We start from the raw sequence: 26,499 nt of genomic DNA on the forward strand, positions 1-26,499 counted from the left end.
CCATAACCTGACTGCCCCTTACAGTAAGGAACCCCTTCCTATGCTGATGGTGAGATCCCCTTCTCCTCCCCACCCCCAATGTTATCACTCATTCCCCCTCTCTGGTTAGGGAACCCCATAAACCTGACTGCCCTTACAGTAAGGAACCCCTTCCTATGCTGATGGTGAGATCCCCTTTCCTCCCCCCCCAATGTATCACTCATTCCCCCTCTCTTGGTAGGGAACCCCATAACCTGACTGCCCTTACAGTAAAGGAACCCCTTCCTATGCTGATGGTGAGATCCCTTTCCTCCCACCCCCAATGTATCAACTCATTCCCCCTCTCTGGGTAGGGAAACCACATAACCTGATGCCCTTACAGTAAGGAACCCCTTCCTATGCTGATGGTGAGATCCCCTTTCCCCCCACCCCCAATGTATCACTCATTCCCCCTCTCTTGGTAGGGAACCCCATAACCTGACTGCCCTTATCACTCATTGGGGGGCAGATGGGGTTCAGGCAGGACGAGCCCATCCATTCATGCACTAATCTATGGGCTCAAGGCCAAGGTTGATAAATGTGCCCCCTCTTTTATAGGGTGAATCACCCCAACATTTTGCAGCTGATCGACACATTTGAAACCAAGAAGGAATTCTACATCATTCAAGAGCTGTGAGTGGTGCGGTGGGAGTGTATATGGGTAGTGAGTATATGGGTAGTGAGTATATGGGCAGAGTGTATATGGGCAGAGTGTATATGGGCAGAGTGTATATGGTAGTGAGTTTGGTAGTGAGTATAATGGGCAAGAGTGTATATGGGCAGAGTTGTATATCGGGCAGATGTAATATGGGAGAGTGTATAATGGGGCAGAGTGTATTGGGCAGAGTGTATTGGGCAGAGTGTATATGGGCAAGTGTATATGGGCAGAGTGTATATGGCAGAGTGGTATAATGGGCAGAGTGTATATGGGCAGATGTATATGGGCAGAGTGTATATGGGTAGTGAGTATATGGGTAGTGAGTATATGGGCAGAGTGTATATGGGCAGAGTGTATATGGGCAGAGTGTATATGGGCAGAGTGTATATGGGCAGAGTGTATATGGGCAGAGTGTATATGGCAAGAGTGTATATGGGTAGTGAGTTATGGTAGTGATATATGGGGCAGAGTGTATATGGGAGAGTGTATATGGGCAGAGTGTATATGGGCAGAGTGGGTATATGGGCAAGAGTTAAATATGGGAGAGGTGTATCTGGCAAGTGTATATGGGCAGAGTGTATATGGGCAGAGGTGTATATGGGCAAAGTGATATATGGGTAGTGAGTATATGGAGTGAGTATATGGGTAGTGAGTATATGGGTACTGAGTATATGGGTAGTGAGTATTGGGCAGGTGTATATGGGAGAGTGTATAATTGGGCAGAGTGTATTGGGCAGAGTGTATATGGGCAGAGTGTATATGGGTAGTGGAGTATATGGGCACAAGAGTGTATATGGGCAGAGTGTAAATATGGCCAAGTTGTATATGGGCAGAGTTAATATGGGTAGTGAGTAATATGGCGAGTGTAATATGGGCAGAGTGTATATGGGCAGCGTGTTTGGGCAGAGTGTTATATGGGTAGGAGTATATGGGTAGTGAGTAAACTAGGGCAGGTGTAATATGGGTAGTGATCATAGGGTAGTGAGTAAAGGGCAGAGTGTATAATGGGTAGTGAGTAATATGGGTAAGTGAGTATATGGGCAGAGCTGTTATGGGTTGAGTATAGGGTAGTGAGTAAGGGCAGAGTGTATATGGGTATCAGAATCAATAATGGGCAGAGTGTATATGGGTAGTGAGTATATGGGCAGAGTGTATATGGGCTAGTGAGTATCATGGCAGAGTGTATATGGGCTAGTGATATACTGGGCAGAGTGTATTGGGCAGAGTGTATATGGGCAAGAGTGGTATATGGCAAGAGTGTATATGGGCAGAGTGTATATGGGCCAGCGTGTATATGGGCCAGAGTGTATATGGGCAGAGTGTATATGGGCAGACGTGGGATATGGGCAGAGGTATATGGGCAGCATGTATATGGGCAGAGTGTATATGGGCAGAGTGTATTGGGCAGAGTGTATATGGGAGCGTGTAATATGGGCAGGTGTATATGGGCAGAGTGTATATGGGCAGCGTGTATATGGGCAGAAGTGTATATGGGCAGAGTGTAAATGGGTAGCGTGTATATGGGCAGAGTGTATATGGGCAGAGTGTACTATGGGCAGAGTCGTATAGCGGCAGAGGTTAGGCAGAGTGTATATGGGCGTGAGTATAATGGGCAGAGTGTATATGGTAGTTGAAGTAATGGGTTTAGTGAGTATAAGGGCAGAGTGTATATGGGTAGTGAGTATATGGGCAAGTGTATATGGGTAGTGAGTATAATGGGCAAGTGGTATCATGGGTAGTGAGATATGGGCCAGAGTGTATAATGGTAGTGAGTATATGGCAAGTGTATATTGGGTAGTGAGTATAGGGCAGAGTGTATTGGGTAGTGAGTATAATGGGGGGCAGAGTGTATATGGGTGTGAGTATATGGGAGCAGAGTGTATAGGGTAGTGAGTATATGGGCAGAGTGTATATGGCAGAGTTGTATAATGGGTAGTGAGTATTGGCAGAGTGTATATGGGTAGTGAGTATATGGGCAGAGTGTATATGGTAGGTGAGTATATGGGCAAGTGTATATGGGTAGTGAGTTAAATGGGCGAGTGTATATGCGAGTGTATATTTGGCAGAGTGTATAGGGCAAGTGTAATATGGGCAGAGTGTATATGGGTAGTGAGTATATGGCAGAGTGTAACTAATGGTAGTGAGTATAATGGCAGAGTGTATATGGGCCAGAGTGGTATATTGGCAGAGTTGTATATGGGCAGAGTGTATATGGGCAGGTGTATATGGGTTATGGTATACTGGCAGAGTGTATATGGGTAGTGAGTATATGGGCAGAGTGTATATGGGTAGTGAGTATATGGGCAGAGTGTATATGGGCAGAGTGTATGTGGGCGAGTGGTATATGGCAGAGTGTAGATGGGCAGAGTGTATATGGGCAGAGTGTAATGGGCAGAGGTGTATGTGGGCAGCAGTGTATATGGGCAGAGTGATATGGGCAAGGTAGATGGGCAGAGTGTATATGGGCAGAGTGTATATGGCAAGTTATATGGGCAGAGTGTATGGCAGAGTGTAATATGGCATGAGTGTATATGGGCAAGAGTGTATATGGGCACGTGTATATGGGCAAGTGTATATGGTAAGTGAGTATATGGGCAGAGTGTATATGGGTATGGTATATGGCGAGTGTATATGGGTAGTGAGTTATGGGCAGGTGTATATGGGTATTGAGTATATGGGCAGAGTGTATATGGGTAAGTGAGTATATGGCAGAGTGTAAGGCAAGTGTATATGGGCACGCTGTACATGGCCAGAGTGTATATGGCAGAGTGTATATGGCAGAGGTGTATATGGGCAGCGTGTATATGGCAGAGTGTCAATACTGGGAGAGTGTATATGGGCAGAGTGTATATGGGCAGAGTGTATATGGGCAGCGTGTATATGGGCAGAGTGTATATGGGCAGAGTGTATATGGGCAGAGTGTATATGGGCAGAGTGTATATGGGCAGAGTGTATATGGGCAGAGTGGGTATATGGGCAGAGTGTATATGGGTAGTGAGTATATGGGCAGAGTGTATATGGGTAGTGAGTATATGGCAGAGTGTATTGGTAGTGAGTATATGGGATAGTGTATATGGGTAGTGAGTAATGGCAGAGTGTAATATGGGTAGTGAGTATACTGGGCAGAGAGAGAGAGATATGGGCAGCGTGTATATGGGCCAGAGTTGTATGGGCAAGTGTAATGGGCAGAGTGTATATGGGCAGCGTGTATATGGGCAGAGTGTATATGGGCAGAGTGTATATGGGCAGAGTGTATATGGGCAGAGTGTATATGGGCAGAGTGTATATGGGCAGAGTGTATATGGGCAGAGTGTATATGGGCAGAGTGTATATGGGCAGAGTGTATATGGGCAGCGTGTATATGGGCAGAGTGTATATGGGCAGAGTGTATATGGGTAGTGAGTATATGGGCAGAGTGTATATGGGTAGTGAGTATATGGGCAGAGTGTATATGGGTAGTGAGTATATGGGCAGAGTGTATTGGCAGAGGTATATGGCAGGAGTGTATATGGGCAGAGTGTATATGGCCAGAGTGTATATGGCAAGTGTATATGGGCAGCGGTATATGGGCAGAGTGTATATGGGCGCGGTATATGGGCAAGAGTGTATATGGGCAGCGTGTTATGGGCAGAGTGTAATATGGGCAAGAGTGTATATAGGGTATGAGTATGATGGGCAGCGTGTAATGGGCAGAGTGATATGGGCAGAGTGATATGGGCCAGCGTGTATATGGGGCAAGAGTGTATGGCAAGTGTATATGGCAAGAGTTATATGGGCAGCGTGATATGGGCAGAGTGGTATATGGGCAGAGTGATATTGGCAGAGTGTATATGGGCAGAGTGTATTGCAGAGTGTATATGGGTAGTGAAGTATATGGGTAGTGAGTAATATGGGCAGAGTAGTATATGGGCAGAGTGGTATATGGGCAGCCGTGTAATATGGGCAGAGTTGCTATTGGCAGAGTGTATAGGGATGAGTATATGGGTAGTGAGTATATGGGCAGAGTGTAAATGGGCAGAGTGTATATGGGCAGAAAGTGTAATATGGCAGCGTGTATATGGGCAGAGTGTATATGGGCAGAGGTGTATATGGTACGTGTATAATGGGCAGAGTGTAATATGGGCAGAGTGTATATGGGCAGAGTGTATATGGGCAGAGTGTAATATGGGCAGCGTGTATACTGGGCAGAGTGTATAGGGTAAGTGAGTATATGGGTAGTGAGGTATATGGGCAGAGTGTAATGGGCAGAGTGTATATGGGGGCAGAGTGGTAATATGGTAGGAGTATATGGTAGTGAGTATATGGGCAGAGTGTATATGGGTAGTGGAGTATATGGGTAGTGAGTATATGGGCAGCGCGTATAGGGCAGAGTGGGTAATATGGGTGTGATATATGGTAGTAGTTAATGCAGAGTGTATATGGGTAGTGAAGTATATGGGCAGGAGTGGTATATGGGTAGTGAGTATAATGGGGCAGAGTGTATATGGGTAGTGATATTGGTAGTGAGTATTGGGCAGAGTGTATATGGGCAGGAGTGTATAATGGGGCAGAGTGTATATGGCAGAGTGTATATGGGCAGAGTGTATATGGGTAGTGAGTTATATGGGTAGTGGAGTTAGGGGCAGAGTGTATATGGGTAGTGAAGTATATGGGTAGTGAGTTATATGGGGGCAGAGTGTATAATGGTATGAGTATATGGGCAGAGTGTATATGGGTAGTGAGATATGGCAGAGTGTATATGGGTAGTGAGTATATGGGCAGACGTGTAATGGGCAGAGTGTATATGGGTAGTGAGTATCTGGGTAGTGAGTATATGCGGCAGAGTGTAATGGGTAGTGAGTATATGGGCAGAGTGTATTGGTAGTGATATAGGGCAGAGTGTATATGGGTAGTGAGTATAATGGGCAGCAGTGTATAGGGTAGTGAGTATATGGTAGTGAGTAATATGGGCAGAGTGTATATGGGTTAGTAGAGTATATGGGCAGAGTGTATATGGTAGTGAGTATATCGGGTAAGTGAGTATATGGGCAAGACGTGTATATGGGTAGTGAAGTATATTGGCGCAGAGTGTATATGGGTAGTGGTATATGGCAGCGTGTATATGGTAGTGAGTATATCGGCAGAGTGTATATGGGCAGAGTGTATATGGGCTAGCTGAGTATAATGGCACGCGTATATTGGGTATGAGTAATAGGGCAGCGCGTATATGGGTAGTGAGTATATGGGTTGTGAGTATATGGGTAGTGAGTATATGGGCAGCGTGTATATGGGTAGTGAGTATATGGGTAGTGAGTATATGGGCAGCGCGTATATGGGTAGTGAGTATATGGGTAGTGAGTATATGGGCAGAGTGTATATGGGCAGCGCGTATATGGGTAGTGAGTATATGGGTAGTGAGTATATGGGCAGCGCGTATATGGGTGTGAGTAAGTAGCTGAGTATATGGGCAAGAGTGTATATGGGAGCGCTATATGGGTAGTGAGTATTGGGTAGTGAGTAATGATGGCAAGCGCGTATATGGCAGAGTGGTATATGGTAGTGAGTATATGGGCAGAGTGTATAGGGTAGTGACGTATATGGGCAGAGTGGTATATGGGTAGTGAGTATATGGGCAGAGTGTATATGGGTAGTGAGTATATGGGCAGCGCGTATATGGGTAGTGAGTATATGGGCAGCGCGTATATGGGTAGTGAGTATATGGGTAGTGAGTATATGGGTAGTGAGTATATGGGCAGCGCGTATATGGGTAGTGAGTATATGGGCAGAGTGTATATGGGCAGAGTGTATATGGGTAGTGAGTATATGGGCAGAGCGTATATGGGTAGTGAGTATATGGGCAGAGTGTATATGGGCAGAGTGTATATGGGTAGTGGAGTATTGCAGAGTGTATATGGGTAGTAGCTATATGGCAGAGTGTTATATGGGCAGAGCCGTTATTGGGCTAGCTGAGCTATATGGGCAGATGTATATGGGCAAAGTGATATTGGTAGTGAGTATATGGCAAGAGCGTATATGGGTAGTGAGTTATGGTAAGTGAAGTATATGGCAGAGCGTATATGGTAGTGAGTAATATGGGTAGTGAGTATAGGGTCAGCGCGTATATGGGTAGTGAGTATAATGGGGTAGTGAGTTATATGGGAGTGAGTATATGGCAGCGCGTATTGGGTAGTGAGTTTGGTTGTGAGTAATAGGGCAGCGCGTATATGGGTAGTGAGGTATATGGGTAGTGAGTATATGGGCAGAGTGTATATGGCAGCGCGGTATATGGGTAGTGAGTTAGTATGGGTAGTGAGTAATTGGCAGCGCGTATATGGGCGAGTGTATATGGGTAGTGAGTATATGGCAAGAAGTGTATATGGGTAGTGAGTATATGGGCAGAGGTATATGGGTAGTGCGTATCATGGGCAGAGTGTAATATGGGTAGTGAGTATATGGGCAGAGTGTATTATGGTAGTGAGTATATGGCAGCGCGTAATATGGGTATTGTTTAAGTGAGTATATGGGCAGACGCGTATATGGGTAGTGCAGTATATGGCAGCGCGTATATGGGTAGTGAGTATATGGCAAGCGCGTATATGGGATAGTGAGTATATGGTGCAGAGTGTATATGGGTCGTGATAATATGGGCAGCGCGTATATGGGTAGTGAGTATATGGGCGCGGTATATGGGTAGTGAGGTAATGGGTAGTGATATATGGGTAGTGAGTATATGGGCAGCGCGTATAGGGTAGTGAGTAATGGCAGAGTGTATTGGGGCAGAGTGGGTATATGGTATGAGTAAATGGGCAGAGCGTATATGGTAGTGAGTATTATGGGCAGAGTGTAATATGGGCGAAGTGATAATGGGTAGGAGTATATGGGCAGAGTGTATATGGGTTAGTGAGTATATGGGCAAGAGCGTATATGGTAGTGAGTATATGGGGCAGAGTGTATATGGGTAGTGAGGTCCTGGGCAAGAGTGTAATGGGTAGTGAGTATATGGGCACGCCGTATATTGGTAGTGAGTAATAGGCAGAGTTGTAATATGGTGGAGTGAGTATATGGGCAGAGTGTATATGGGTAGTGAGTATATGGGTAGTGAGTATATGGGCAGAGTGTATATGGGCAGAGTGTATATGGGCAGAGCGTATATGGTAGGAGTATATGGGCAGAGTGTAATGGTAGTGGAGTATATGCAAGAGTGATATGGGTAGTGAGTATATGGGCAGAGTGTATATGGGTAGTGAGTATATGGGCAGAGTGTATATGGGTAGTGAGTATATGGGCAGAGTGTATATGGGTAGTGAGTATATGGGCAGAGTGTAATCTGGGTAGTGAGTTCATGGGCAGAGTGTATATTGGGCAGAGTGTTATAATGGGTAGTGAGTATATGGGTAGTGAAGTATCATGGGGCAGAGTGTATATGGGTAGTTGAGTATATGGGCAGAGTTGTATTAGTGGGAGTGGAGTATATGGGCAGAGTGATATGGGTAGTGAAGTATATGGGCAGAGTGTATATGGGTAGTGAGTATATGGGTAGTGAGTATATGGGCAGAGTGTATATGGGTAGTGAGTATATGGGCAGAGTGTATATGGGTAGTGAGTATATGGGTAGTGAGTATATGGGCAGAGTGTATATGGGTAGTGAGTATATGGGCAGAGTGTATATGGGTAGTGAGTATATGGGCAGCGTGTATATGGGTAGTGAGTATATGGGCAGAGTGTATATGGGCAGAGTGTATATGGTAGTGGTATTGGCAGACGCGTATATGGGGGTAGTAGTATAATGGGCAGCGCGTATATGGGATAGTGGGAGTTAATGGGTTGTGATATATGGTAAGTGAGTATTGGCAGCGTGTATAATGGGTTGTGAGTATATGGGTAGTGAGTATATGGGCAGCGCGTATATGGGTAGTGGAGTAATGGGTGTGATTATATGGGCAGAGTGGTATATGGGCAGCGCGTATTGGGTAGCGCGTATATGGTAAGTGAGTTATGGCAGGCGCGTATATGGGTAGTGAGTATATGGGCAAGAGCGTTTATGGTAGTGAGTATATGGCAGAGCGTATATGGGGTAGTGAGTATATGGGGCAGAGTGTATATGGGCAGCGCGTATTATGGGTAGTAGTATATGGGCTAGTGAGTATAATGGCAGCGCGTATATGGGCAGCAGTGTACTATGGGTATGAGTATATGGGCAGAGTGTATATGGTAGTGTATATGGGCAGCGTGTATATGGGTAGTGGTATATGGCAAGAGTGTATATTGGTAAGTGAGTATAATGGGCAGCGCGTATATGGGTGTGAGTATATGGGCAGCGCGGTATATGGGTAGTGATATATGGGTAGTGAGTATATGGGTAGTGCGTATATGGGCAGCGCGTATATGGTATGAGTATATGGGCAAAGAGTGTATATGGGCAGAGTGTAATGGGAGTGAGTATATGGGCAGAGCGTATATGGGTAGTGGTATACTGGCAGAAGTGTTATGGAGAGTGTATATGGGTAGTGAGTATTGGGCAGAGTGTTATGGGTAGTGAGTATATGGGCAGAGCGTATAATGGGTAGTTGTATATGGGTAAGTGCGTATATGGGCAGAGCGTATATGGGTTAGTGAGTATATGGGTATGAGTATATGGCAGCCGTATATGGGTAAGTGAGTATATGGTAGTGGTATGATGGGTAAGTGAGTATATGGGCAGCGCGTATATGGAGTAGTGAGTATATGGGTAGTGGTATATGGGCAGCGCGTATATGGGTAGTGAGTATATGGGTAGTGAGTAATGGCAGGTGTAATATGGGCAGCGCGTATATGGGTAGTGAGTACTAATGGGTAGTGAGTATATATGGGCAGCGCGTATATGGGGCAGAGTGTATATGGGTAGTGAGTAATATGGCAGAGTGTATAGTGGTAGTGAGTATATGGGCAAGAAGTGTATTATGGTAGTGGAGTAATATGGGCAGAGTTGTATATGGGTAGTGAGTATATGGGCAGAGTGTATATGGGTAGTGAGTATATGGGCAGCGCGTATATGGGTAGTGAGTATATGGGCAGCGCGTATATGGGTAGTGAGTATATGGGCAGCGCGTATATGGTGTGAGTATATGGCAGCGCGTATATGGGTAGTGAGTTATATGGCAGAGTGTATATTGGGTATGAGTTATGGGCAGCGCGTATATGGGTAGGAGTATATGGGCAGCCGTATGATGGTAGTGAGTATATGGGTAGTGAGTATATGGTAGTGAGTATATGGGCAGCGCGTATATGGGTGTGAGTAATATGGGCAGAGTGCTATATGGGCAGAGTGGTATAATGGGTAGTGAGTATATGCGGCAGAGCGTATATGGGTAGTGAGTATATGGGCAGGTGTAATATGGGCAGAGTGTATATGGGTGTGAGTATATGGCAGGAGTATATTGGGTAGGAGTATATGGGCAGACGTAATATGGGTAGTGAGTATATGGGTAGTGAGTATAATGGGCAGAGGTTATATGGGTAGGAGATTGGGTAGTGAGTATATGGGCAGCCGTATATGGGTAAGTGAGTATATGGGAGTGAGTATATGGGTATGAAGTATATGGCAGCCGCGTATATGGGTAGTGAGTATATGGGTAGTGAGTATATGGGCAGCGCGTATATGGGTAGTGAGTATATGGGTAGTGAGTATATGGGCAGCGCGTATATGGGTAGTGGGAAGTATATGGTAGTGAGTATATGGTAGTGAGTATATGGCAGGCGTATAGGGTAGTGGAGTATGGGTAGTGAGTATATGGGTAGTGAGTATATGGGCAGCGCGTATATGGGTAGTGAGTATATGGGTAGTGAGTATATGGGCAGCGCGTATATGGGTAGTGAGTATGACGGGCCCCTCTATCTCACAGGGCCACAGGCGGAGACGTATTTGATTGGATCTCGGCGCAGGGATATTACTCAGAGAGAGACGCCAGTAATGTTCTCCGGCAGCTCCTAGAGGCCGTATCCTACCTACACAGCCTGCGTATTGTGCACCGGAACCTCAAGGTACTTACCCCGGGGCCCGGGGGGGGGGGGGGGGTCTGTGGCTGGGTAGCAGGGGGTTACATATTGGTACTGTTGGTACTAATGCTGAGTAGGGAGGCATAGGGATGCTGTTGCTAAGGAGGAGGCACAGGGATGCTGTTGCTAAGGAGGAGGCACAGGGATGCTGTTGCTAAAGAGGAGGCACAGGGATGATGTTGCTAAGGAGGAGGCATAGGGATGCTGTTGCTAAGGAGGAGGCACAGGGATGCTGTTGCTAAGGAGGAGGCACAGGGATGCTGTTGCTAAAGAGGAGGCATAGGGATGATGTTGCTAAGGAGGAGGCATAGGGATGCTGTTGCTAAGGAGGAGGCACAGGGATGCTGTTGCTAAGGAGGAGGCACAGGGATACTGTTGCTAAGGAGGCACAGGGGATACACTGTTGCTAAAAGGGCCAGGGATCTGTGCCTAAGGAGGAGGCACAGGGATGCTGTTGCTAAGGAGGAGGCACAGGGATGCTGTTGCTAAGGAGGAGGCACAGGGATACTGTTGCTAAGGAGGAGGCACAGGGATGCTGTTGCTAAGGAGGAGGCACAGGGATGCTGTTGCTAAGGAGGAGGCACAGGGATGCTGCTGGTACTGATGGAGGAAGGGGTCAGGGCTGGGCACGTGACACACGGGGGCAGATAAAATATTAAAGCCCCAGCCTGGCACCCGGCGATGGCTCCGCTCATGCGAGAAGCTCTGACCTGATTATTTACCCCAAGGAGGGGGGCACGTGGGTGTCTCTCACATGAATCTGCCCCCCCCCCCCGATGGGTGGCCAGGCCCTCGGCCCTATATTGTCTCTGCAACCCCCAGGGGGCCACTTCTCTCTTGGGGAGGGGCAGTCTGGCAGCTTCTCTTCAACTCAAGCTCATGGGAGTTGTAGTCTAAAGGGTTAACGAGCCCATACAGACCCGCTGAATACTGAGCTCTCATTGGCTGATACAGATAATACATTCTCACCCAAGCCCTAAGGCTCCTGTCTCTCGTTTATACGGGATTAGTCCTGAGTGTCACCGGCCCGAGCTCATCCGCTGCCTCCTGCCCCAATTACTGTCATTAGTGAGAGGAAATAATTAGTGCGCGGCTAATCGTTATATTAACTGGCCATCTGCCATGTGACCTGCAAACAACTTACTGCTCATTGTGTGCCCAGAGCATTCCCTCTCTGTATATTTGTATTTATACATATGGGTAGGGGGTTGCATAGTGTTTCCCTTAGACAGTAACATCGTATGGGGGTACAGCTTATTGTGTGCCCAGAACATTCCTTCTCTGTATATTGTATTTATCACATATGGGTAGGGGGGCCAATAGTGTTTCCCTAGAACAGTACAGTATGGGGGTAAGTTATTGTGTCGCCAGAACATTCCCTCTCTGGTATATTTGTATTTATACATATGGGTAGGAGGTGCCATAGTGTTTCCCTTAGACAGTACAGTATGGGGGTACAGCTTATTGTGTGCCCAGAACATTCCTTCTCTGTATATTTGTATTTATAACATATGGGTAGGGGGTGCCATAGTGTTTCCCTTAGACAGTACCAGTATGGGGGTTACAAAGCTCTTATTGTGTGCCAAACATTCCGTCTCTGTATATTTGTATTTATACATATGGGTAGGAGGTGCTATAGTGTTTCCCCTTAAGATACAGTACAGTAATGGGGGTACAGCTTATTGTTATGCCGCAGAAACAATTCCCTTTCTGTATATTTGTATTTATACATATGGGCTAGGGGTGCCATAGTGGGTATTCCCTTAGACGTCAGTATGGGGTACAGCTTATTGTGTGCCAGAACATTTCCCTTCTGTATATTTGTTTATACATATGGGTAGGGGGTGCCATAGTGTTTCCCTTAGACAGTACAGTATGGGGGTACAGCTTATTGTGTGCCCAGAACATTCCTCTCTGTATATTTGTATTTATACATATGGGTAGGGGGTGCCATAGTGTTTCCCTTAGACAGTACAGTATGGGGGTACAGCTTATTGTGTGCCCAGAACATTCCTCTCTGTATATTTGTATTTATACATATGGGTAGGGGGTGCATAGTGTTTCCCTTAGACAGTACAGTATGGGGTACAGCTTATTGTGTGCCCAGAACATTCCCTCTCTGTATATTTGTATTTATACATATGGTAGGGGTGCCATAGTGTTTCCCTTAGACAGTACAGTATGGGGGTACAGCTTATTGTGTGCCCAGAACATTCCTTGCTCTGTATATTTTGTATTTATACATATGGGTAGGAGGTGCCATAGTGTTTCCTTAGACAGTACAGTAATGGGGGGTACAGCTTATTGTGTGCCAAAACATTCCTCTCTGTATATTTGTATTTATACATATGGGTAGGGGGTGCCATAGTGTTTCCCTTAGACAGTACAGTATGGGGGTTACATGCTTATTGTGTAGCCAGAACATTCCCTCTCTGTATATTTGTATTATACATATGGGTAGGGGGTGCCATAGTGGTTTCCGTTAGACAGTACAGTATGGGGGTACAGCTTATTGTGTGCCCAGAGCATTCCCTCTCTGTATATTTGTACTGATGCCCCAGGATATGCATTCTGGGCAAACTGAATGATATTGTTACATAGTTACTTTGGGTTAAACAAAAGCCCAGTAGATCCCATTCACTGCCATCCCAGAGCCGAGGGATCCGCTCCTCATAGAGGGCAATTCAGTTCGTCTGACAGGATCTGTTACACATAGAACCCTTCCTGCTTCATTCCCTGCTCTCATCTACCAAGTTAGTTTTTGGGGGGCGTGGGGGTAATTGGGGCAAATCTGATTCATTTTCCTGTTTCCGCAGCTGGAGAATTTGATGTATTATAATCAGAACAATCACTCAAAGGTGGTTCTGCGGGATTTTTACCTCTCGTGCTTCGAAAGTGGAGAAATCACAGAACCTTGTGGGACCCCCGAAGTACGCTTGGGTAAAGTGATATATCGGGGGGACAGAATGAGGGGGTATCAGTAAGTAAGGGGGGACAGAATGAGGGGGTATGCAGTACAGTGGGGGACAGAATGAGGGGGTAATTGAACAGTAGCGGGGACAGAATGGGGGGTATAGGTACAGTGTAGCGGGGCAGAATAAGGGGGTATCCGGTACGTAGGGGGGCAGATGAGGGTATCGGTACAGTAGGGGAGGGACAGAATCGAGGGGGGATCAGTACAGTAGGGGGACAGAATGAGGGGGTTATCGGTACATGTAGGGGGGACAGAATGGGGGGTATTAGAACAGTAGGGGGGACAGAATGAGGGGGTATCAGTACAAGTAGGGGGGACACAATGAGGGGGAATCAGTACAGGTAGGGGGGACAGAATGAAGGGGGAATGCAGTACAGTAGAAGGGACAGACATGAAGGGGGTTCTATGTTAAGTAGGGGGGGCACAATGAGGGGGTTATCAGTAAGTAGGGGGGGACCGAAGAGGGGAATCGTACATGTAGGGGGACAGAATGAGGGGGTCTTGGTACACAAGTAAGGGGGGACAGAATGAGGGGAATCGTACAAGTAGGGGGGACAGAATGAGGGGTATTAGTACATGTAGGGGGGAACAGAATGGGGGGTATCAGTACAGTGGGGGGGGACAGTATAGGGGAGGGGTATCCGGTACGAGTAGGGGGGGACAGAATGAGGGGGTATCAGGTACAGTTGGGGGGACAGAATGAGGGGGTATCAGAAAGTAGGGGGACAGAATGAGGGGGAATCAGTACAGTAGGGGGACAGAATAGGGGGTATGCGGTCAGTAGGGGGGACAGAATGAAGGGGTAATCAGTACGTAGGGGGGACAGAATGAGGGGGTAGTTCGTAGCAGTAGGGACAAGAATTGAGGGGATCGGTACAGTACGGGGGGAAGAATGAGGGGTTATTAGTACAGTGGGGGGGACAGAATGAGGGGGAATCGGTACAAGTAGGGGGGACGAATGAGGGGAGTATTAGTACAGTAGGGGGACACGTAATGAAGGGGGTATCAGTAAACGTGGGGGGGACGTCATATAGGGGTATCGTACACAGTACGGGGATCAGATGAGGGGGTATCAAGTAGCAGTTTGGGGGACAGAATGAGGGGGTATCAGTACAGTAGGGGGGGACAGAATGAGGGGGAATCGGTACAGTAGGGGGGACAGATGAGGGGGGTATTAGTACAGTAGGGGGGGGGAACAGAATGAGGGGGAATCGGCACATGTAGGGGGGACAGCAATGAGGGGGTAATTAGTACAGTAGGGGGGACAGACATGAGGGGGTATCAGTCATGGGGGGGGACAGATAAGGGCTGGTGTATGGTACAGTTAGGGGGGACAGAATGAGGGGGTATCAGTAACAGTTGGGGGGACAGAATGGAGGGGGTATCAGTACAGTAGGGGGGACAGATGAGGGGGTATCAGTACAGTGGCGACAGGAATGAGGGGGTATCAGTACAGTAGGGGGGACAGATGAGGGGGTATCAGTTAAGTAGGGGGGACCAGAATGAGGGGGTATCAGTTACTACGTATGGGGGGACAGATGACGGGGGTATAGTAGAGTAGGGGGGACAGAAGAGGGGGAATTCAGTACAAGTAGGGGGACAGAATGGAGGGGGTATCAGTACAGTTAGGGGGGACAGATGAAAGGGGGAATTGGTCATGGTAGCGGGGGACAGAATGAGGGTATCGGTACAGTGGGGGGACAGAATGAGGGGGAATCGGCTACAGTAGGGGGGGACAAAATGAGGGGGTTTCCGGTACAGTAGGGGGGACAGAATGAGGGGTATAGTACAGTGGGGGGAGACAGTTAATAAGGGTAATCTGGTAGCAGTAGGGGGGACAGAATGAGGGGGTATCAGTACAGTAGGGGGCGACAGATGAGGGAGTATCAGTACAGTGGGGGGGACAGTATAGGGGGTATCGGTACACGTAGGGGGACAGAATGAGGGGGTATGTACGCTTGGGGGGACAGAATGAGGGGGTATAGTATAGTAGGGGGGACAGAATGAGGGGTATCAGTAGTAGGGGGAACAGAAATGAGGGGGTATCAGTACAGTAGCGGGGACAGAATGTGAGGGGGTATCAGTACAGTAGGGGGGACAGAATGAGGGTATCAGTACAGTAGGGGGGACAGATGAGGGGGTAATCAGTAAAGTAGTGGGGGACAGAATGAGGGGGGAATCAGTAGCAGTAGGGGGGACAGAATGAGGGGGTATCAGTTCAAGTAGGGGGGCAAGAATGAGGGGGAATCGGTACAGTAGGGGGACAGAATGAGGGGGTATCGGTACAGTAGGGGGAAAGAAAGAGGGGGGAATCGGTACACGTAGGGGGGACAGAATGAGGGGGTTCGGTACAGTAGGGGGGACAGAATGAGGGGAATCGGTACAGTAGGGGGGACAGAATGAGGGGGTATTGGTACATGTAGGGGGGACAGAATGAGGGGGGAATAGGTACAGTAGGGGGGACAAGAATGAGGGGTATCAGTCAGTAGAGAGGACAGAATGAGGGGGTATCAGTAGGCAGTAGGGGGGACAGAATGAGGGGGTATCACGTACAGTAGGGGGGACAGATGAGGGGGTTTATCGTACAGTTGGGGGGACAGAAATGAGGGGGTATCAGTACAGTAGAGAGGACAGAATGAGGGGGTATCGGTCAGTAGGGGGTGTTACAGAATGAGGGGGTATCGGTACACGTAGGGGGGACAGAATGAGGGGGTATCAGTACAGTAGGGGGACAAGAATGAGGGGGTTTTAATCGGTACGTAGGGGGGAGCAGAATGAGGGGGTCATCAGTACAGTAGGGGGGACGAAAACTGAGGGGGTATAGTACAGTAGGGGGGACAGAATGAGGGGGTATCAGTACATAGGCGGAAGAATGAGGGGGTATCAGTAGCAGTGGGGGGGACAGTATAGGGGGTATCGGTACAGTAGGGGGGACAGAATGAGGGGGTATCAGTACAGTAGGGGGGACAGAATGAGGGGGTATCAGTACAGTAGGGGGGACAGAATGAGGGGAATCAGTAACAGTTGGGGGGACAGAATGAGGGGGTATCAGTACAGTAGGGGGGACAGCAATGAGGGGAATCGGTCAGTAGTGGGGACAGAAATGAGGGGGGTATGCGTATCAGTAGGGGGACAGAAATGAGGGGAATCAGTACAGTAGGGGGACAGAATAGGGGGAATCAGTACAGTAGAGAGGACAGAATCGAGGGGGTATCAGTACAGTAGGGGGACGAAAGAGGGGGTATTCAGTACAGTAGGGGACAGAATGAGGGGGAATCAGACAGTAGGCGGGACAGAATGAGGGGGCATGGTACAGTAGGGGGGACAGAATGAGGGGTATAGTACAGTAGGGGACAGAATGAGGGGAATCAGTAGCAGTGGGGGAGACAGAATGAGGGGGTATTAGTACAGTAGAGGGGAACAGAAATAAGGGGAATCAGTACAAGTAGGGGGCAGAATGAGGGGGTATCAGTACAGTAGGGGAGGGACAGAATGAGGGGGAATCAGTACAGAGGGGGACAGAATGAGGGGGTTAGTACAGTAGGGAAAGAATGAGGGGTATCAGTAAGTAGGGGGGACAGAATGAGGGGGTATCGGTACAGTAGGGGGGACAGAATGAGGGGGAATCGGTACAGTAGGGGGAAGAATGAGGGGGTATGTAACATGTAGGGGGGACAGAAGAGGGGGAATCAGTACAGTAGGGGTTGAAGAATGAGGGGGTATCAGTACAGAGGGGGGCAGAATGAGGGGGAATCAGTACAGTAGGGGGGACAGAATGAGGGGGTATCCAGTACAGTGGGGGGACGAATGAGGGGGTATCAGTACAGTAGGGGGGACAGAATGAGGGGGAATCAGTACAGTAGGGGGGACAGAATGAGGGGGTATCAGTACAGTAGGGGGGACAGAATGAGGGGGTATCAGTACAGTAGGGGGGACAGAATGAGGGGGTATCAGTACAGTAGGGGTACTGACAGGGTGGGGGGGCTTCTGATGACCCAGAGTGACCCACTGTCTGTGCCCACAGCCCCGGAGGTGGTATCCAGACACAGATATGGGCGCCCAGTCGACTGTTGGGCAGTTGGAGTTGTGATGTTCATCCTGTGAGTGTTACTAAGGTCTCTCTTTCTGTCTCTGTCACAAAGTCACCCATGATCCCCCCCATTTAGTGTGACACCCCTCCTTTCCCTTTCCAGCCTCTCAGGAAACCCCCCTTTTTATGACGAGAATGAGGAAGAAAACAGTGAGAGTCACAATAGGAAAATCTTCCGGAAGATTCTGGCCGGGGAGTACGAGTTCGATTCCCCCTACTGGGACGTCATCTCTGCCTCAGGTAGGGTATTATTATAGCCCCATGGGGCCACAGGGGCCACTGTCCAACCTGCCCTTGCACTACAACTCCCATGATTCCCTGTGCAGCTCCCAATACCCAGCAAGGCTCCATGTATCACAACTCCTCCCCCTTCTCCCCAATCTCCAGATGCACAATATGGACCGGACACATTATTGGGCTAAGCCTTTAGCCCGGGGGGGGGGGGGCATGGGATTTACCCCCTCACTCCCACTAATTCCTGCTCTTCCATCAGATCCCACAGGCAAAGCTCAGGTATTAGCCCATGTTCAGCTAAGGAGTGCCCTCTACTGGCCAAACCTGGGTACTGTGCCTAGAAAGGGTTATTGTTATCGTAAACTGGGCATGGGGGGCCTCTGTCCCACAGAGCTTACTCTCTAATGTGCCTGAGGCACAGGGAGGCTTGTACCAGGTCACATGACTTCATCTCTCATGGGGGGCCCTGCGTTTTCCCTTATATTTGGCGCTGCAGAAGGAAAAAGTGGCCCCACAGTAACAGCCAATCTCTGCCAACCCCGGGGCCCCCCGTGCCCATATTTATTGTGTGACTGGGGCAACAGGAGGATTACTGTGATTGGAGGAGATTTCAGAGGCCCCTTGTTGGTAAAGGCCAGTACCATCTTGTCGTTGGGGGTCCCCCATGATTCATTAGTTCTGTTGGGGGCTCCCCATGATTCATTAGTTCTGTTGGGGGCTCCCCGTGATTCATTAGTTCAGTTGGGGGCTCCCCGTGATTCATTAGTTCAGTTGGGGGCTCCCCCATGATTCATTATTCCGTTGGGGGCTCCCCGTTTCTAGTTCTGTTGGGGGTCCCCGTGATTCCCTCCCGTGATTATCAGTTCTCTTTGGGGGCTCCCCGTGATTCTGTAGTTCTGTTGGGGGCTCCCCTGATTCATTAGTTTTGTTGGGGGCTTCCCCGTGATTCATTAGTTTCAGTTGGGGGCTCCCCATGATTTCATTAGTTCAGTTGGGGGCTCCGTGATTCATAGTTCAGTTGGGGCTCCCGTGAATCATTGTTCAGTTGGGGGCTCCCCGTGATTCATTAGTTCAGTTGGGGGCTCCCGTGATTCATTAGTTAGTTTGGGGCTCCCATATTCATTAGTTCAGTTGGGGCTCCCCGTGATTCATTAATTCCGTTGGGGGCTCCCCATGATTCATTAGTTCAGTTGGGGGCTCCCCATGATTCATTAGTTCAGTTGGGGGCTCCCCATGATTCATTAGTTCAGTTGGGGACTCGTGATTCTTAGTTCGTTGGGGGTCCCCCTGATTCATTAGTTTCAGTTGGGGGCTCCCGTGATTCATTAGTTCCGTTGGGGTCCCCATGATTCATTAGTTCAGTTGGGGGTCCGGTGATTCATTTAGTTCTGTTGGGGCTCCCCGTGATTCATTAGTTCTGTTGGGGGCTCCCCTGATTCATTAGTTCTCTTGGGGACTCCCCGTGATTCATTAGTTAGTTGGGGTTCCTGTGATTCATTAGTTTCTCTTGGGACTCCCCGTGATTCATTAGTTCAGTTGGGGGCTCCCTGTGATTCATTAGTTCTGTTGGGGGCTCCCCGTGATTCATTAGTTCCGTTGGGGGTCCCCCATGATTCATTAGTTCTGTTGGGGGCTCCCCGTGATTCATTAGTTCAGTTGGGGGCTCCCCGTGATTCATTAGTTCTGTTGGGGGCTCCCCGTGATTCATTAGTTCAGTTGGGGGCTCCCCGTGATTCATTAGTTCTGTTGGGGGCTCCCCGTGATTCATTAGTTCAGTTGGGGGCTCCCTGTGATTCATTAGTTCAGTTGGGGGCTCCCCGTGATTCATTAGTTCCGTTGGGGGCTCCCCGTGATTCATTAGTTCCGTTGGGGGTCCCCCATGATTCATTAGTTCAGTTGGGGACTCCCTGTGATTCATTAGTCTTTGTGGGGGCTCCCCCTGATTCATTAGTTCGTTGGGGGCTCCGTGATTCATTAGTTCGTTGGGGCTCCCCATGATTCATTAGTTAGTTGGGGGCCCCCTGAATTCATTAGTTCAGTTTGGGGGCTCCCCGTGATTCATAGTTCAGTTGGGGGCTCCCCCGTGATTATTAGTTCGTTGGGGTGCCCCATATTATTAGTTCAGTTGGGGACTCCCTGTGATTCATTAGTTCTGTTGGGGGCTCCCCCTGATTCATTAGTTTTTAGTTGGGGGTCCCGTGATTCATTAGTTCAGTGGGGGCTCCCATGATTCTTAGTTCGTTGGGGCCTCCCTGTTCATTAGTTCAGTTGGGGGCCCCGTGATTCATTAGTTCAGGTTGGGGCTCCCGTGATTCATTAGTTCCGTTGGGGGCTCCCCATGATTCATTAGTTCAGTTGGGGGCTCCCCGTGATTCATTAGTTCAGTTGGGGGCTCCCCGTGATTCATTAGTTCTGTTGGGGGCTCCCCATGATTCATTAGTTCAGTTGGGGGCTCCCCGTGATTCATTAGTTCAGTTGGGGGCTCCCCCTGATTCATTAGTTCCGTTGGGGGGCCCCCATGATTCATTAGTTCAGTTGGGGGCTCCCTCTGATTCATTAGTTCAGTTGGGGGCTCCCCATGATTCATTAGTTCCGTTGGGCTCCCGTGATTCATTAGTTCAGTTTGGGGGCTCCCATGATTCATTAGTTCGTTGGGGGATCCCCATGATCATTAGTTCGTTGGGGGCTCCCCGTGATTCATTAGTTCAGTTGGGGGCTCCCCATGATTCATTAGTTCCGTTGGGGGTCCCGTGATTCATTAGTTCAGTTGGGGCTCCCCGTGATTCTTAGTTCGCTTGGGGGGCCCCATGATTCATTAGTTCCGTTGGGGCTCCCCGTGATTCTTAGTTAGTTTGGGGGCTCGCAGTGATTCATTAGTTCAGTTGGGGGTCCCCGTGATTCATTAGTTCAGTTGGGGCTCCCCATGATTCATCTAGTCGTTGGGGGGCCCCATGATCACTAGTTCAGTTGGGGCTTCCCAGTTCAGTTGGGGGCTCCCCATGATTCATTAGTCAGTTGGGGGCCCCCTGATTCATTAGTTCAGTTGGGGACTCCCTGTGATTCATTGTTCCCCTGATCATAGTTCAGTTGGGGGCTCCCGTGATTCTTAGTTCAGTTGGGGCTCCCATGATTCATTAGTTCAGTTGGGGGCTCCCCATGATTCATTAGTTCAGTTGGGGGCTCCCCGTGATTCATTAGTTCAGTTGGGGGCTTGCAGTGATTCATTAGTTCAGTTGGGGGCTCCCCCTGATTCATTAGTCCGTTGGGGGCCCCATGTTCATTAGTTTTCGTTGGGGGCTCCCTTGATTTCATTAGTTCAGTTGGGGGCTCCCCATGATTCATTAGTTCGTTGGGGTCCCCGTGATTCATTAGTTTCAGTTGGGGGGCTCCCCATGATTCATTAGTTTTCGTTGGGGGCTCCCCATGATTCATTAGTTCCGTTGGGGGCTCCCCGTGATTCATTAGTTCAGTTGGGGGCTCCCCACATCGATTCATCTAGTTCCGTTGGGGGCTCCCCGTGATTCATTAGTTCAGTTGGGGCTGCCCCGTGTTCAGTTTTGGGGGGCCCATGATTCATTAGTTCCGTTGGGGCTCCCCGTGATTCATTAGTTCAGTTGGGGGCTCGCAGTGATTCATTAGTTCAGTTGGGGGCTCCCCGTGATTCATTAGTTCAGTTGGGGGCTCCCCATGATTCATTAGTTCAGTTGGGGGGGCCCCATGAGTCATTAGTTCAGTTGGGGGCTCCCTGTGATTCATTAGTTCAGTTGGGGGCTCCCCATGATTCATTAGTTCAGTTGGGGGCTCCCCCTGATTCATTAGTTCAGTTGGGGGCTCCCCATGATTCATTAGTTCAGTTGGGGGGCCTCCATGAGTCATTAGTTCAGTTGGGGGCTCCCCATGATTCATTAGTTCAGTTGGGGGGCCCCCATGAGTCATTAGTTCAGTTGGGGGCTCCCTGTGATTCATTAGTTCAGTTGGGGGCTCCCCCTGATTCTTAGTTCATTATTCAGTTGGGGGCTCCCCGTGATTCATTAGTTCAGTTGGGGGCTCCCCGTGATTCATTAGTTCAGTTGGGGGCTCCCCATGATTCATTAGTTCAGTTGGGGGGGCCCCATGAGTCATTAGTTCTGTTGGGGGCCCCCCTGTGATTCATTAGTCCTGTAGTGAATGAAGGAAGGGGGTAATGGGGCAGTTTGGACCCTTTGGTGTTTCTCCACTCCGTCCCCCCAGAGGCAGAAGAAGACGGCAGGGATGGGGGGTCTCTGGTTGGTGAATGTAGATACAATAATCCGGCACCTTCCCTCCCCCCAGTAATCCCCCCGGGGGCTAAATCCCTGCTTAGCCTGCTGAGCACCCATTCACTGCTGGGCAGCTTTATCCTGATGGTGCCGGGGATGCTGGGAAGGGCTGGGGGGGCCCCTTGGGAATTAAGATTTCATAAATATATACACAAAAACCCCAATCCCCAGAGAACAGGGTCCCAACCAACACCCACAATCTTGAATATTACGCCAATCACTTTATTAGGGAGCTCCTGATTGGTCACTTTCTTGTAACCACGCCTCTCTCTGTACATTTGCCCAATGGGGGCACATTCAGGGCTGTTATAGGTACCAGTATGGCAGCTTCCGCTCGGCTAGGGGACTGGGTTTGTGGGTGGCAAGAGGGATTGTGCCGGATTCATGTCCCCATTGCCAGTGTCCCACCTCCCGGTAAACTCCCCCCACCCTTCTGTTCCTCAGCATTGGGGTGTATGGCTCCATGCAGTACAATGGTGCTCCCTCTCCTGCCACAGCGATGCACAGGGACCTGGGAATCTCCTGCACTCTGTGACCCCCATAAACCCAGGGCACCCCATTTTGATATAGCTTTGTGTCACAGTGATATTGGGAAGCTGCACAATTGCCCTGAGAGGGGCAGGTTAGTGGGGCAGGTTGCTCTGTGGGGCAATTAGGGTAATGTTCTCTTTCCTGGCAGCAAAGGACCTTGTATCGCGGCTGATGGAGATGGATCAGGAGCAGCGAATCACAGCACAGGATGCCCTCGCCCACACCTGGTGAGTCCCGCTCGGAGCTGTGGGGGCAATTGTACTTGGCGCTGTACCCAGAGGGGCAGGTGGATCCTCACTGGGAGACTTGGGGCCAACAATCACCGCTGGGGGGGTCTCAGGGGTCATTTCAGTGCCCCCCAGACAGGAAGAACTGTGTGCCCCGCGCTACCCCACAAGTTGCCCCACTAATTGCCTCAGGCACAGCATTCGGTTTGGATTATGAGGTTCTGCTGTTAGGGGTCGGGGTATTATGGTGATGCCCAAACACTTGGATATTACAGGGAGGGGGTACTGGGGGGCCGGGGGGCTAATTTTATTTCCATACCACCCATAATGGCTTCCTGCCCTGTTGGTGCCCCCACCCTCTCACCCACAGGATTTCAGGGAATGCGGCGTCAGAGCGGAACCTGAAGGAGGGGGTCTGTGCCCAGATTGAGAAGAACTTTGCCAAAGCCAAATGGAGAGTGAGTAGGGACGGGCACGGTGGGCTGGGGGGGCAGGACTGGCATATGGGGGCTGGGGGGGGACAGGCATACATGGGGGGGTGGGAGTGGCATATGTGGGCTGGGGGTGGGAGTGGCAAACATGGGTGGGGGTGGGACTGGCATACATGGGTGGGGGGTGGGAGTGGCAAACATGGCAATTAGGTGCAGGGTATGAATAAGTGAAGCTGCCGCTCCCACGTGCCCGCTCTCTTGGCACATTTGCCCAGTACTTGGGCAGTGGGTACATTTGCCCAGTACTTAGGCAGTGGGTAGAGTGGGTAGAGTGGGTACAGCAGGTACAGTGGGTACATTTGCCCAGTACTTAGGCAGTGGGTAGAGTGGGTACAGTGGGCACAGTTGGTACAGCGGGTACAGTGGGCATAGTGGGTACATTTGCCCAGTACTCAGACAGTGGGCACAGTGGGTACATTTGCCCAGTACTCAGACAGTGGGCACAGTGGGTACATTTGCCCAGTACTCAGACAGTGGGTACAGTGGGTACATTTGCCCAGTACTCAGACAGTGGGTACAGTGGGTACATTTGCCCAGTACTCAGACAGTGGGTACATTTGCCCAGTACTCAGACAGTGGGTACAGTGGGTACATTTGCCCAGTACTCAGACAGTGGGTACATTTGCCCAGTACTCAGACAGTGGGCACAGTGGGTACATTTGCCCAGTACTCAGACAGTGGGTACAGTGGGTACATTTGCCCAGTACTCAGACAGTGGGTACATTTGCCCAGTACTCAGACAGTGGGCACAGTGGGTACATTTGCCCAGTACTCAGACAGTGGGTACAGTGGGTACATTTGCCCAGTTTTCAGACAGTGGGTACATTTGCCCAGTACTCAGACAGTGGGTACAACATTTGCCCGCAGTGCCAGTGGGTACAGTGGGTACATTTGCCCAGTACTCAGACAGTGGGTACATTTGCCCAGTACTCAGGCAGTGGGTACAGTGGGTACATTTGCCCAGTACTCAGACAGTGGGCACAGTGGGTACAGCAGGTACAGTGGGCACAGTGGGTACATTTGCCCAGTGGGTACAGCGGGTACAGTTGTATGTGGGTGCCGTGTCCCTAACAATAACCCTGTGCTTCCCCCCCCCAGAAAGCCATACGTGTGACCACCTTCATGCAGAGACTGAGGGCCCCAGAAGGTGCCCGGCTGCCCGTCACCCCCCGCTCCTCCATGAGTGTCTCCCACGAGGTGACGGTGGCACCCGCTTCCCCCTCCCGGCACCCCCCTCCCTGCACAGAGGAACCCGCCTGCGGTTCTGACCCGACTGAGAGTCTGAAGGCTCCGTGCCCCCTGCCCCCCTCATAAACTGGAAACTGCCCCAGGGTCAGAGGGGTAGAACCGCACAAAGGACTCAGTACCGGAACCTCTGGCCCAGACCCATTGGGGCCTACGTTACTTACCCCGGGGCAAAGGGTGGGGCAGGTAGGGCATTCACACTCACCAAGGGCACCAATTACCCCACAGAGAGGGGCAGGGGGGGTAACAAGGCAATTGGTCAGGGAACTGCCTCACATCCCAGAGAGTCCCCCCTCCCCCAACTGCCCCATCTGGCCCCCTGGGGGGGTAACTAGGCCATTGGTCAGGGAACTGCCTCACATCCCAGAGAGTCCCCCCTCCCCCAACTGCCCCATCTGGCCCCCCGGGGGGGGTAACTAAGCCATTGGTCAGGGAATGCCTCACATCCGAGAGTCCCTCCCCCAACTGCCCCATCTGGCACCCCGGGGGGGTAACTAGGCCATTGGTCAGGGAACTGCCTCACATCCCAGAGAGTCCCCCCTCTCCCAACTGCCCCATCTGGCCCCCCGGGGGGTAACTAGGCCATTGGTCAGGGAACTGCCTCACATCCCAGAGAGTCCCCCCTCCCAACTGCCCCATCTGGCCCCCCGGGGGGTAACTAGGCATTGGTCAGGGAAACTGCCTCACATCCCAGAGAGTCCCCCTCCCACTGCCCCCATCTGGCACCCCGGGGGGGTAACTAGGCATTGTCAGGGAACTGCCTCACATCCCAGAGAGTCCCCCCTCCCAACTGCCCATCTGGCCCCGGGGGGTAACTAGGCATTGGTCAGGGAACTGCCTCACTCCCAGAGAGTCCCCCCTCCCAACTGCCCCATCTGGCCCGGGGGGTAACTAGGCCATTGGTCAGGGAACTGCCTCACATCCCAGAGAGTCTCCCCTCCCCCAACTGCCCCCCGGGGGGGTAACTAGGCCATTGGTCAGGGAACTGCCTCACATCCCAGAGAGTCTCCCCTCCCCCAACTGCCCCATCTGCCCCCCGGGGGGGGTAACTAGGCCATTGGTCAGGGAACTGCCTCACATCCCAGAGAGTCTCCCCTCCCCCAACTGCCCCATCTGGCCCCCGGGGGGGTAACTAGGCCATTGGTCAGGGAACTGCCTCACATCCCGAGAGTCCCAGCTGCCCCATCTGCCCCCGGGGGAGGGGCATGGCATCCTGCAGACCCTTATGGGAGTGGCTCCGGGTGGGGGGCCCATATCTGCCACAGGCTGGACCCCACAGCAGAGACGGGCTGAACCCAAATAAAGGCAAACTAACCCAACGTTGCTCTGTGTGCATTTAATCCACGCCCACACTCAGCCGATGCACAGCCATTGGCTTATTTCTAGCATTTGTGCCTCCTCCCCTCAGGCATTGGCCCCGCCCCTTCTGCCCCAAGGAGCAAAGCTCAGGCCCAATGATGGGGCAGCTGGGCGGTGCCAGCCCCAGGGGTATCTGTAGAGGTGGCTGTGCCCGTCGGTGCCCACTGTGCCCACACAGGGCAATAACCAATGAAAACTCCTTCCTGGAGCTGAACGGGTTTATTGCAGAACTTGAGCAGAACCCCCCGATGTGACCCGAAGAGTCCGGAAACTGCCCGGGAAGGTTGGGCCCCAAATGGTTCTGGTGTCTTTAGAGATTTATATACAGGAACATGGGGCGCCACTGTCACCCCCAAAGTC

The 26,499-nt window shown here is 50.4% G+C and overlaps 1 protein-coding gene across 1 annotated transcript; it reads left to right on the top strand.

Annotated features, from left to right (window-relative positions):
* Positions 1 to 576: 576 nt before the first annotated feature.
* LOC100216185 (caM kinase-like vesicle-associated protein) lies at positions 577 to 26,099 on the top strand (the record flags this gene model as incomplete). The annotated part of the gene is given in 8 exon segments (NM_001142154.1): positions 577 to 651; positions 10,537 to 10,675; positions 13,507 to 13,630; positions 17,689 to 17,764; positions 17,858 to 17,994; positions 22,966 to 23,044; positions 23,415 to 23,502; positions 24,634 to 26,099. Coding segments are annotated over 8 exon segments (934 nt in total), but the record flags the coding sequence as incomplete, so codon positions are not given.
* Positions 26,100 to 26,499: the final 400 nt, after the last annotated feature.

The sequence above is a fragment of the Xenopus tropicalis genome, unplaced genomic scaffold (genome assembly GCF_000004195.4).
Source record: "Xenopus tropicalis strain Nigerian unplaced genomic scaffold, UCB_Xtro_10.0 Sca4, whole genome shotgun sequence".
Lineage (NCBI taxonomy): Eukaryota > Metazoa > Chordata > Amphibia > Anura > Pipidae > Xenopus > Xenopus tropicalis.